The sequence below is a fragment of the Nestor notabilis genome, unplaced genomic scaffold (assembly GCF_000696875.1).
Source record: "Nestor notabilis isolate BGI_N333 unplaced genomic scaffold, ASM69687v1 scaffold31734, whole genome shotgun sequence".
In the NCBI taxonomy this organism is placed as follows: Eukaryota; Metazoa; Chordata; class Aves; order Psittaciformes; family Psittacidae; genus Nestor; species Nestor notabilis.
In genome coordinates this window covers 9,030-21,542 of record NW_009927453.1, presented here as the reverse complement: position 1 = coordinate 21,542, position 12,513 = coordinate 9,030, and the positions used below count along the sequence as shown (strand labels likewise).

The 12,513-nt window shown below is 37.5% G+C and overlaps 1 protein-coding gene across 1 annotated transcript in view; it reads left to right on the top strand.

Moving 5' to 3' along the window:
* The first annotated feature begins 1,836 nt into the window (after nucleotides 1–1,836).
* Nucleotides 1,837–12,513, top strand: part of MTX2 (metaxin 2) — a 19,651-nt gene continuing 8,974 nt past the window's right edge. The window contains exons 1-3 of the mRNA XM_010014068.1: nucleotides 1,837–1,843; nucleotides 2,386–2,433; nucleotides 3,426–3,472. Coding sequence (XP_010012370.1) covers nucleotides 1,837–1,843; nucleotides 2,386–2,433; nucleotides 3,426–3,472 — 102 coding nt within the window. The remainder of the gene's footprint in view (nucleotides 1,844–2,385; nucleotides 2,434–3,425; nucleotides 3,473–12,513) is intronic.

The following is a 12,513-nucleotide window of genomic DNA, read 5'->3' as shown; positions in this document are numbered from 1 at the left end:
TTGTGACCTCCCTCTGGAAAACATCGGGTACCAAGGGCAAGAGGGTGTTATTCACTCATTTTCTTAGAACTGCTAAAATTTTGAGTTTAAGGTGTGCTAATAATTTTCATGTGGCTGTTTGTTCTTGTTTCATTGTCTGAAGACATATACACTAGTATTACAGTACACAAGTAAACTGAATGAATGAATGCAAAGTTCTAAAACTCCTTTCCTTCCCTTAAGATAGTTGTGTGCTGCCGTCTATGAAGACTGTGGAATAACGACTTCATATAATGACTAATGAAGTTATGGTTAGCAGATACTGTTCATGAAAATGTGTGTGATCAGTAGAATGTAGAAGGGACATTTAAGCCTTTAAGGGCAAACAAGTTACAAAATACACTCTACTTTTATTTTATAGCATGGATATGGCATGGCTATAGCAGTGGTATAGTTTTGGATTCTGTGTGCCTAGAAGCCTTTTTACGTATATACATATATGTATATCTGTCTCCACAGCTGCATATAGTGCCAAGATCACACTGGAATTAGTGTTTGAATTTCTTGAAATATACCTAGCTCTCTTGTTGGAAAATGAAAACTTCACTTGACTTTTGTGTCTCTGAAATATTTCAGCCACATACTTGTGTAAAAGTAGGCCACTTGCAGTTTGAGCTGGAATTCAAGAAGTAGATGTAAATCTGACATTTCAGTCTAAAGAGTGTCAGGCAAAAAAATCAGTAGAAATGGGCACATGCGATTTGAAGTTCTCTGTACCATTTTTGGCATGTAAAACTGATGTTTTCACTGGTTGGCTGGAGTATGTATGAGATCGATGTATGTTCATGACTTAGTTACTTCTGTAAGTATCTGAGAGTCCAGCACTGTGCTATAGTAATAACATTCTTAATTTCCTCATTCTGTTTGCTCTTGCAAGACTTCAGTGGTCCTGAAGAATTGTATGTTAGATAAAATATTTTAAACAGTTAAGGCTGTAGTACTGCAGACACTATCTTAGTCTCTTTTTATTTAAAGAAGTAAATGTACTTCCACCTGAAGAATTTTTACTCCAGGGCAAAACTTTAATGGAGAAACCATTAACCATTAAAACCAATAACTGCTACAATAAAACATAAAACATTTTTTGATGACACTTAAATGTGATTAGTTGCTTTCTCATGCCCATACTAGTTTAGCTTTGATACGCTTTGTGCCTGAATGTTAGAGGCAGTGACCTTTGCAAAACTGTGTACAGTGTTACAAGCTTTACAGTTTTATGTGACTTACATAAAACCTAATACTTCATGAATATCCAGAAAGAATGAGGAAATTGTGCATTTTTTTTCTTTGAGTTCTGAGGGCAAAGACACAAAGCATGACCTTCCTGAAGCCAGTGGTGTATTTCTATTTGAACTACAGTTATTTATAGACAGTATTTCTTTAAAAAGAACCATTTATGTGATTAATGCATCAATTTTGTTTACAAATAGCTAGTTTGCATAGAACACAAGATTTGAATTGGTATTTAAAAATAAATTGTTAATCAGACATTAACAAGGAATGTAATGGAGACAAAACAGTGTAATGATGTGTTATCTTAATGCTACCATTAGCAGTAAATCAGTACTGATTATATTTTTACCTTCCCATAAATTCAAGTGGGGTATGATTGATTAAGTGCAATGGTTCTCAACTGGAAGATGTTATTGTCTTTAATTTCCATGCCTTTTTTTTTTTTTTAACAACTGCTCAACTGTTTTGAACAACTGATGATGCATTTTTTTTAAATGCATATCGACATTCCCATTTTAGGGTTGACTAGTACATCATTTAAAGCAATAGGTAGTCCCAATTGTTATGGCGAGTAAGTTTCTGACATGCCCGAGCACCTGGCTTGGTGGGTATTATATAGGACAAGTGAGGACACAACTTTAAAAGGCAGAAAGCTTCTCCATTTCCCCAAAGCATTCTTCACACTTGGCTTAGGGGTTTGTGCTTCTCTCCTCTGTGTCTTGTTCTATTCTTTCCAGAATTCTTTGTTTAGTACCTTAATAAATAGTTGCTCTTAAGAGTGGCCAGAATTGCGATGGGAATATACACAAGGATGTCTTTATGGTGGAGGTAAAATAGCTGCTTGAGAACTACAAGAGCATTCTGTAATGTAGCTTGAATTCTAGCTTTTCTTGCAATGTTAAATTCTGGGACTTGTTTTTCTGCTCCCTCTGTGAGCAGGAGAGAAGTATGGGAGAAGAGAGTGACAGTGGGATGTTTTTAGGGCAGGTAAAATCTTGCATCAGCATCTTTGCAGTTTGAGTTCCTGCTCTAGGTTCAGTTCCTGCTCATGTTCAGTTAGCATCTGCAAACATGTTGTTTGTCTTGCTTAATTAATTCCTCCTCTTTCCACAGCTGCAGAGCCTTGGCCTGAAAATGCTGCATTGTATCAGCAACTGAAGGGTGGGTACACTGTTCTTTTGCAATTAATAAATATTTTATTTTTAGAAAACACATTAAATATGCACTAAGATAATTAACTGAGAGGGAGCACAGAAACTGTAAAAGAGTCCTTTGTGTTGTTTGTCTGGTCAGGGGTTTTAGCTATGCTTGCATCTGCCAATATAAACCAGCTATTCATGGCCTATAAGGTCCTTGGTTTATTATTGACTCATTATATTGGCTGCTGTAGGCAGTGTAAAATGATGTGGTTGCAGGCACAGTTGGCAGATTTACTGCACCAATAGCTGAGGCAGCAGATTTTTGAAGTCTTGTGGTAAAGTGGGCTCTCAGTAAAAAGGAACTGTTAAAATGTATAGGCTAGGATGGTTCAGGCTCCCTTTAGCAGCTCTTCATATATCATCAGATCACATTATGGCCCCCATTTGGGGCTCAGCAGCCTGCTACAGTTGTCAGAAGACTGCAAAGTAATGAAGACTAATAGGTAGCAGCCCTAGTCTTCTAAGCATGGAATTTTTATTGCAGTGAACTTGTCATCTTTCTTTTGTGTGACAGACCTAGACACAGTGTGCGATATTAACTGCAAGGCGCTTTTATAGGTTTCTGAATACTTTTACTTTTTAGCCAGAGGAGTTATGAAGATGCAGTTTTATTTAACTTTGATTAGAAGAAGAGTAATTGGCATAAAACTCAAGCATTTGGTTTTTAGTTGTGAGCATTTTTTTACTGTACATTGAGGTAATGTATGATAAGTGCAGTTGCATTTGCGGCAGAAATACTCCTGGTGTTCTGGTGTTCCTTTTTTTTCTTTTCTTCTTTCTTTTTTTAATATTCACATCACAGGTTTTCTAGTCCAGCTGCATAATAATTATATAAGTGCTCCTTGTCTTATGCATAAGAAATGCAACCCAGAATGGCTTATGGTTACAGGTCAATGGCTAAATGGGTAGTGTTGTTTGTAATTTTTTTTTTTTCACTTGTTTTTCTTTCAACAGAGGAACAAATTTTGCTTTCTGATAATGCATCTTCCCTTGCTGTTCAGGTAAAAGGTCATCTTTTCTAAACTAAAGATGTTAATTCCATTTTTTTTTTTTAATGATTATCTAGCTAAAGTAACTGTATTTAGCTAAATGAATAATATAAGCATTATTTTTGTCAAAATCAATGACTTATTTCTTGCATCTGACGTGCTTTATGTTGTCATTGAAGTGCGAGAGCTTAAAGGACATGTGGATTTTGAAAGACCTGTGTTGGGTGCTGCTGCTTGTACTCATATTTATTGTGGTCTGTGTTTGTACAGTGTCTGTCTACATGGTTTCTATCTTTTGTCACCTGGTATGCTAATTTGTCTTGTAACATCTTGCATGATGCTTATAGTTATTAATAGTATAATGTAATAGTATAATAACCAGAAATTATTAATTCTCAAAGCTCACACTGCCCCAGACTTGAGGCATGTTTGTTTCATGCTGTGGGCATCAAATCTCTGTATGTCTCTAATAGGTTTTGCTCCATTTCATCTTGCATACAGAGTTGAGATCCAGTGTGGTTTTTAGAAATAGTCCATATAATTGACGAAGTTGCATCTTGAATTGACTTAAAAGCACCGCTGTGGCTGTGAAGTCCTCATAAACTCCATTAACCTGTTAGGTTCAGTAACCCCAAGTCTCGAGGGAATGTTTTCCCCATTAGTAGAGAGGGCCTGTCTGTCAGAAGTGGTGGTGAGCAGGATGTCTGTAAGGTTTCTGTTCTTCAAAGCAGCTTTGCTGCTGATGTGTGTAGTAGGGAGTTGATCTGTTCCCCTGCTTCTTGCTTTTTGTGTGTGGTCTGGCTCAGAGTACCTAGAGCAAGCAGTCTTTGATGGCTGTCCAGAAAGGTCATATCTCATTTAGCCAAAGTGGGACACTTGGAGGCTGTAACTGACATTACTGGTAAAAAGGTTAGAATCATCTGATCATGGTAACTACTTCCAGGATCCCAAACTTTCTTCCTTCAAGCTAGCAATCTAGGAGATACAGCTAAGAGTAAACTGTCACAGCAAAAGACCCCTTTGTCCTTTGCTGAAAACAGGAATCATCTTTGACACACCAAATAAATGGGCAATGTTTGTTTATTTGGGCAGTGTGTTTTATGTTGTGCCTCACAGTAATGCAAATAAATGTTTTTGTTGCTCACTTGATCTCAGTGTTCCTTTTTACTCCATCAACTATGTTTTTTGTGATTCTCATGAATTTTCTTACCATCTAACAATACATATAGGTGTGGTTTATATTTAAAACACACAGAAAAGAAACAACATAATTCTAAAATTTCCTTTTCTAATGCATCATTTTGCTTTACTGTTTCCAGTCCATTGTTATCCTACACGTCACTTAGATGATAAATTAACTATAACATATTAAAAATGCTTCTTTTTCTTCAATATTCTCTAGCTGGACAGCTGATAGTAGCCATGGCTATAAATATGGCTCTGGTAGATATCTGATCTTAAACTTTATAGAACAATTTTGTATTGGGGAATCATATCTATTTTGAAGAATCTACATAACGTGGTTGTGACTGCGAAAGAATAGCTATCCCTGGTGTTTTTGATCCATTTTGAAATGGTACTAGAATCTGTAGATCTGTAGTTATGTATTACTAGCTTAGTGATCATAAACCTTTAAATATACTGGTGTGTTTTGCATAAGGAAATTGCTGAGTTCCTTTAGAATTTACTTTTTATTCTGATGAGAGCCTGTTTATCTTTTTACTGGTTTTGTTTTTTGTTTGCTTCCTTCCCCCCCGCCTCCGTGGTACTAGTTTGGGGTGCATGAATATTACCAGAGCAGGAACATATCTTGTTCATCACTTGTTGAACTTCCATGTGGTGAAAATGCTCTTTTGATCAGAGGGACTGGGACTCTAAATCCTGATGCATGTGGAGTCAGCCACCATCAAATCTTTAAGAAACACAGTTTGCAAGAAGACTGTGAATGTGCTGCAGCTGGTCTTTCAGATCTTTCTCAAAATCTCATTGGAGCACCTATTCATAATACTGCTCTTCAATAGATCTCACAGGAGATATATGCAGATAGCTACATATAAAATAAAGAATAAAATCCAATGCCATACTAAGTAATTAGAGTAAAATTTGACTATTTTAAAACTGATGACTCTGCAATACAGATTGCATTTCATGTACATCTTGTCAACAGAGCAGATCAAGCAGACAGCAGAGCAAGTTAACTCTCAGTGTAGGTGTAACAGTTGTAGGCATTATGTTTGAATTAACAAGTAGTGAGAGCTGCAACACAGGAAGTTAGTTGAGACTTGCTGTTTTAATAATCATTTGACTTACGACTTCTCATTGTGCAGTGAAATCCGGACTCTTGACTATAGCTACATGTCAGGTAAGAGAGGAGAGGGCAGAGTCTTCTGAGAATTGCTGAGTAACTGTGGTAGTGCCTCAGTAGTTAAAACCTGCCAAACAGACAGCAAATAAAAAAAGAAATTCCCTCTCATCTTGTGGAATGTCTCTGCTGATTCTTGTTGGTTTTTAATTCCTTTTCTGCCCATTGTTATTGAGAAATAAATAAATTAACAATTCCTTTCTCTCTTACTGGTTCAGATTCTTTACATTCGTTAAAAATGCAGCATAACTTCAAATGAGCTAGTGCATTATCTCTGGTACTTCTTGGTGTTTGTACTCCTTGTCTGTTAACTTGAAGTAGTGTATTATACAGTCCTGTTGAAAGTGAGGCCCATTTGATCTTAGGCTGTAAAATCTCAATACTGAATGAAGTTTTATTTTCACTGCAAATGAAGTAAAATAAAATACCAATCAGTAACGATGATCCAGCTACAGGAAAGAGAACATTACGCAGAATGAAGGCTCTGTTCTTGTGACATGTTCAGCCCTTTTCCCATTAAAGTTAATGAAAACACATATACCTCCTAGGTAAAGTGACTCATGGTTAAAACCATTCTCTGCTTATTTATTGTACAGCTTCCATTATACAGCATTCTTGCTTATCAGTCTTACCATAGTAGAAAAGCCACCAAATCCCAGAAATGAATATACAACTATATTCCAATAACAAAACAACTCCATGACTTCCAGAAGAGAAAAATGGAAGCAGAGAGCCTGTCTAGGCTATTAGTGCCTGGTGCAGGTAAGTTTAGTGCCTAGGTGGAAGTGCTATGGCTGAGTAGGAGGGAGTGGGTTAATACAGCTGTGCTGTGCCAAGCCTTTTACCTCAAATGGAGCGTCTCTGTGCACTGTTCCAACTTGTCAGGAGGAGGAATGTGGATGTTGAGACTGTCTCTGTTATTACAGGTTCTTCTGAAATCTTTATACAGGTAGTCTCAGAGTCTTGCTTAAAAGGCTGTCTAAAATGTTCAGGACTGTGAAGTTCTCATCGCTGTCCTGAGGTTATAAAGCCTGTAGCTCATTATGTTAAGATATGTATTAATTGCTGGTGCAATTGATGTCCTTGTAAACGGCCTTAATATATTCCAGGAAAGTGCAGTTAGAATTGTCTGTCCTTAGTCCTGAATGACAGAAGGATGTTTGGACAATTTAAAATTGCGTTACACAGACCAACTGCTTATTTACTTCAACAAGTAATTAAATAAATATGTAAATCACACATGATTAATTGCCCTCAACAGATTTATGATTTTTTTTTTTTTTGGTGTGTATATGAATTGTGGTTTGTTTTTTTCTCTAGACAAAACATTAGCAGAAATTTGAACTTGTTGCTGGGGCTTGAACAAAGGCTTAGTACTGAAATGAAAATCTGATGATCTCTTTTTTTAAAAGAGAATAAAAGCTGGAATTCTTCATGATGAGAAATGCAGTATCAACATAATCAATCTAGCAGCATTGCACTGCAGCTGAAAACATGCTTAAATCCCAAGCCATACAGGTACTGTTTGTGAGTGAAACATCTTTCATATAGTTCTAAGATGAAATTACCCCTGAATGAATAGCATCTTCATTTATCTTCAAAACCTCTGTGCTACCAGTGAATCTACTCTTTCTGCATTCTACAACAAGAATTACATTATACCATTAAAGCAGTGTTGTACTGCAGTGTAAAATAGATTGTTTTGGAGAACGAACGTGGCTTCGCTATAAATTACGTTCACAGGTACAAAGGAATTTGTTATTTTGTTTAAAATAGTCACAAATATAATTAAGCTCTTAATTTATGTTAAACTACACATGTGGCCATTACCATAACTGGATTAGGAATTTAATCTGTCACTCAAAGAATGATACTGAACAGTTTTCATTTATAACCTTAGACACACTATTTCAGTTACAGGGTCTGCAGCTGTTTGATATGAAAACTGAATTATTCTGTAGATTTGTTCGTGGTTTTTAATTTTAAAATGTGTTCCTGCAATAAAGTAGAGAATAACTCTTTAGTTGTCATCACATATTGTCCTTTGTATGCTCATGAAATAATGTAAAAATGAAAACAGAAAATGCCTTTCACTCTTTCTTACGACAGTATTGTGTGAGCGCTTTTAGAAGTGCTGCTGAGTCAGGTATGGCTTGGAATGGCTCATTCTTTATTAAAAACTAAGCATGAATGTATCTGCTTCGAATGAAGCCTGGAGTGTGCCATCTGAAAATAGTGTTCCTTATATGGGGACATAAGTTGTGAACTATTTGAGTCTTGGCATAAGTAATTTCATTCCTGCCTCTGATCTTAGAAACTGCAATCTGGATATGATTTACATCAAGTTGTAACTAATTTTAAGTAAGTATACGTGTTTGCTCATATGTATTATTCTGAGAGGGAACTGGAGGGAAAGAGGAGAGTGTTTGTGGTGGAGCTCTGACAGGGTGATTATCTGCCCAATGTCTGTTATGTTTCCTATTGATGGTGTCCAAACAGCCCTTCCTTAGCTGGGGAGGGCAAAGAGGAAGGGAGAGCAAGAGTAAAAATGGCATCTAAAACAATTAACTGTAGGAAAAAATAGAAAACTCCTTCCTCCCTTTTCTTATTCCTTCCCACTGTATTTCATGCATAGTAATTTTCCATTCTTGTCATCATAGGAAGACACAATGGCTTCCCTTTTTTGTATTGTTTTGAGGGCAGCAGCAGCAGCAGAGAGGAGAATGTCAGTTGAGTGAGAAGAGGATGGGGAGGGTGCCATGAGTTGCCCTGTGGCTGGCTGGGATTTTTGGGCTCTGGGCTTTTGAACTGTGCTAAAACAGCACAAAGGTGATTGCTGTGATTATTTTTTTTGGTAATTGCAATCCAACATATTACCTACATTTTGAATTTGAAATTGGGTAGGCTGTAGGAAAATAAACAGACCTTAAGCTGATATTGTCCTTTAAGCAGTGCTGTTGTAAATGTACTCTTACCTCTGGCAGGAGGTGTCACCTGCCATGACTGAAGTGAATGATAGGCATATGATTTTTGATTAATTTTGTAACTAGTGTCACCTCAAAGCTTCCTATCAGCCCTTTCATATAGCTTCTGATACTTCATTTTCTCACAGCAAAACATATGAACTGGCTTGTTCTGTGCTGACTTTGAGAACAGAGTGGCTCATGCTGCTCTCTGGGAGGAGAAGGCAGGGTAGTGCAAGATGTAGTCCTGTGTGGATCAATATCTGGTAGGACAGGAAGGCACTGAAAGGCTTCTCCATGCTTTTTCTTCAGTTTGTTGTCCTTGCTCCCTGGCTCGCTCTTTCCTAGTTTATAACAGTAAATATTGGGCGGGTAGGGAAGGGCAGGCATAATTCATCTGGTGGCCCGTTTTTTTCTCCCTCTGTTTTATTTCTTCTCAAGGACTTGAAGCAACTCTCCACCTCCCTGTCTAGAGGAAGGTCTTCCATTAAAAACAAGGTGTACAGAGGCAGTACCAACATTCTAGATTTGGTGCTTTCAGTCTTGAAAAAGAGAAGTAGCATTGCTAAAAACATATTGTTCATGTTTCTGTCTTCCCTTCACAGGTGCCAGGAGAGTAGGTAATGATACAGGTAGAGAGGCTGGAAGAGCATGAGAAGGAAGACTGTTAGCCTGCAGGGAAGAGAGACCAAGAGCAAGAGTGAGAGAGAAGCTGACAGACCCTACAAAGCAGAATCTTTATTTTTAGTGCCTTTATCTGTTTCTTACATTAACCTCATCCAAAGAAAGGATGCACTTTGTTCCAGAAATAACTTACAGAAAAGTGTTTGTAGCAGACACTGTATTGAACATAAGTTACTAAACTGGACAATTTTCCAGGCGTCTGCTTCAGTCGTTGACCAGTGCTGATACTGCACAAGAGATCAAGACCCTGTTTTTAAAATGACAGAAATGCAAATAATCAGTGGAATATATGGATAAAGGAAGCACTCCTGCTGATGTCAGGGGAATAAACTTAGTTCTTCACAATCTGAGATTTCATTACCCTTGTTTTATGCTGCATTAACTAGTATGAGCCATGAAATTACTCATTCCATTTAAAAGCCTGAGCGTTTTGATGTCCTTCAGTTGTAGTGAATTCTGTATATTTACACTTGAACAAACTTTCCTTTATTTGTGTAAAGTCTATTGGGCAGTCATCTCTTGATCTTCTGTAACATGGGCAAGGGGAAATAAGAATCTTAATCCCTTTTCTTTATGAACTGATACATAGAGTTAAATCTTTTGACAGGTGTTAAGCATGAACCCACCCCCCACCCCCATTTATCCTTTCCAGCGGGAATTCAGTTCTTTCCCTGCTTAGAATTTGTTTGGAAGAGTTTTTTCAAAGTATCAATAAACATTTTCAGTGGACATCCTTACAGTTACCTTGGACTGAGGAACTTTAGATAAAGTAATGTGTACCAGTTTTACTACAGGCATGAGAGCCAATTCCCTCCCTACCCCCATTCTGAAGAACTGCAACTGCTGTAGGAATATTGCGTGAGAATTCCAGGTGCTGGCGGAGATCCAAGTTGTGGCCTACTATAGTCATCCTGTTCATTCTTTGGTAGTATGTTTATATTTCCAGAGGAGAAAGAGCAGGAAATTTAATGCTGTTCTTTGGAATGAAAAGCACCTTTGCAAGGTATGACAGGCTGTGCTCAGTTAAGTGTCTTGTTTGTAGTTTTGCTGTTACAGTCTCGCTTACCATTTTTAGGTGAATTTTCACAAGAGTTTGATTATGTGTCACTTGGAATTCAGTTGGCCCCTTTCAGTCCCATTTTAAGTAGATCAGCCAAATTTATGATGTTAACAATAATCTCTGATATACAAGAATAAGCCTGGGCCCTTGATCTTTCAGATTGCTCAGCTTTTGATGCTGTGTCTTTGAAGGCGTGTTGATGTCTTAATAAATCTCAGCAGAACTGCACTGGGGTGGTTTCAGCCTTCAATCTCTCACCCTACACTCCAAAAGCACTCAGAGGAGCTGAGCTCACTCCCTTTAGCTTATGGTTTCTCTCACAAGAAAAGTGAGGGTTTACTTGCCTGCTCAAATTATGTGTGTGAGGTACCCAAAGGGAAATGAGATGCTCTGAGCTGGAATAATCAGTGTTCCACCACATCTTTTAGTAGAGTCGGAAGCCATGGCGGTCTGATACCATCTGCACACCAAATGTGCTGGTTCCTGACATTCTACGTGAGAAGTCAAAAAGAGAACAAATTCTCCCTTGATCACTGGACTAAAACATTAAATGAGATAGACTCACAAAAATTGCTGCTTTGTCCTGTTATCTCTGTAGTATTTCTTTGATCTGTGCCAATTTCAACTGTTCTGGTAATAGTTCATGCCACTTTCTGTCAAACATCAGTTATTATCTAAAATCTAATTTGTCTAGTTTGAATGTATCAGAAAATATGATTTAGGTTTTCTGGTGGTAGATGTTTGTAAGAATGCATTGGTCAGGATCCTTGTCAATCTCTTTTTCTAAAAGAAACCATAATTTCCATAAATATGAAATGCATTCACTGTGCTCTAAAACTCAAAAACACCTGTGTTGTTAATACTGGTAATTGCCAAAGCCTGTCAGTTACATCAGTGGAAGAATATAAGTTCTCTCATAGCAATGCAAAGCTTGTTTCTTAGGCTGAGCCCTCGTGGTTTGAGAGAGTACTTTCTCCTTTTATTAGTTGACATGTATTTTTTAGGTAACTTGAAGGCTATCCAGTGGACCATTAGCTTAAGCTGAATCAAGAAATGAGTACTGGCCTACTTCTCTAGGTAATGATTAGTTCAGTGTGGATCCAATAAGGACTGAACTTCTTTCATATTGTGGAGCTTTCCTTTGTTTTCCTGCAGAACAATATGTAAGGAGCACTTAAAATTTAATAGGTCATGGTTTGGATACGAATTACAGTTCAACATATAGGTCTTCTAATTCCCTGGGCTTCTATCTTTTTAAACATGTAATAGCAGGATTTTTTTTTTTTTTTGTCGTTGTTTAATAGGGTTTATTTTATAGCATTACATGATTTTTATCTTCAACTCTTTCATTGTTCAGTTTCCTCTTGTTTTTGAATTTCATTACTATTTTACCACTCATCTTAAAGTCAATCCTAAATATAGACAAAGGCTGAAGTGGAATAGGTGTTGGAATGTTGATGCTGAAGGGAGTTCCTGGAACAGGCCTCATAAGGCTGCTGGAGAGGCAGCTCCAATGGTCAGTGTTTCTGAACCTTGCAGGAGGACTGCTGGGGTGAATGCAGAACTGGATGGATTTGCCCAGTTTTAATCTTGACTCACCCTTCAGGTTCTCAAGCTCAGTCCTGGTCTCCCATCTATGAAATGTTCGTCAGAACTGAAGATGACTATTCAAAGTTTTCCTCAGGTTTTTGGTTTGGTGTTTACTTCAGGGTCTTTACTTCTTTAATAATTTTTTTAACCTCACTGAGGGTAGAATGGCTTATTTCTAAGCTTACCAGAATCTGCGCTTTATTATACAGAGTAACGAGCATTTTTATTTAGTTAATATTTGTTCCCATATTAGAGCTCAATTCTAGTTCAACCTTCTCTCCTATTGTCATTACAAAGTGCAAAAAAGGCACATGGACACAGTGTGTTTGCATTTCTGGGATCCCAAAATGGCAACGTATTCTCAATCGTCTTTGCACTAAGCCAGAGAGGCTAA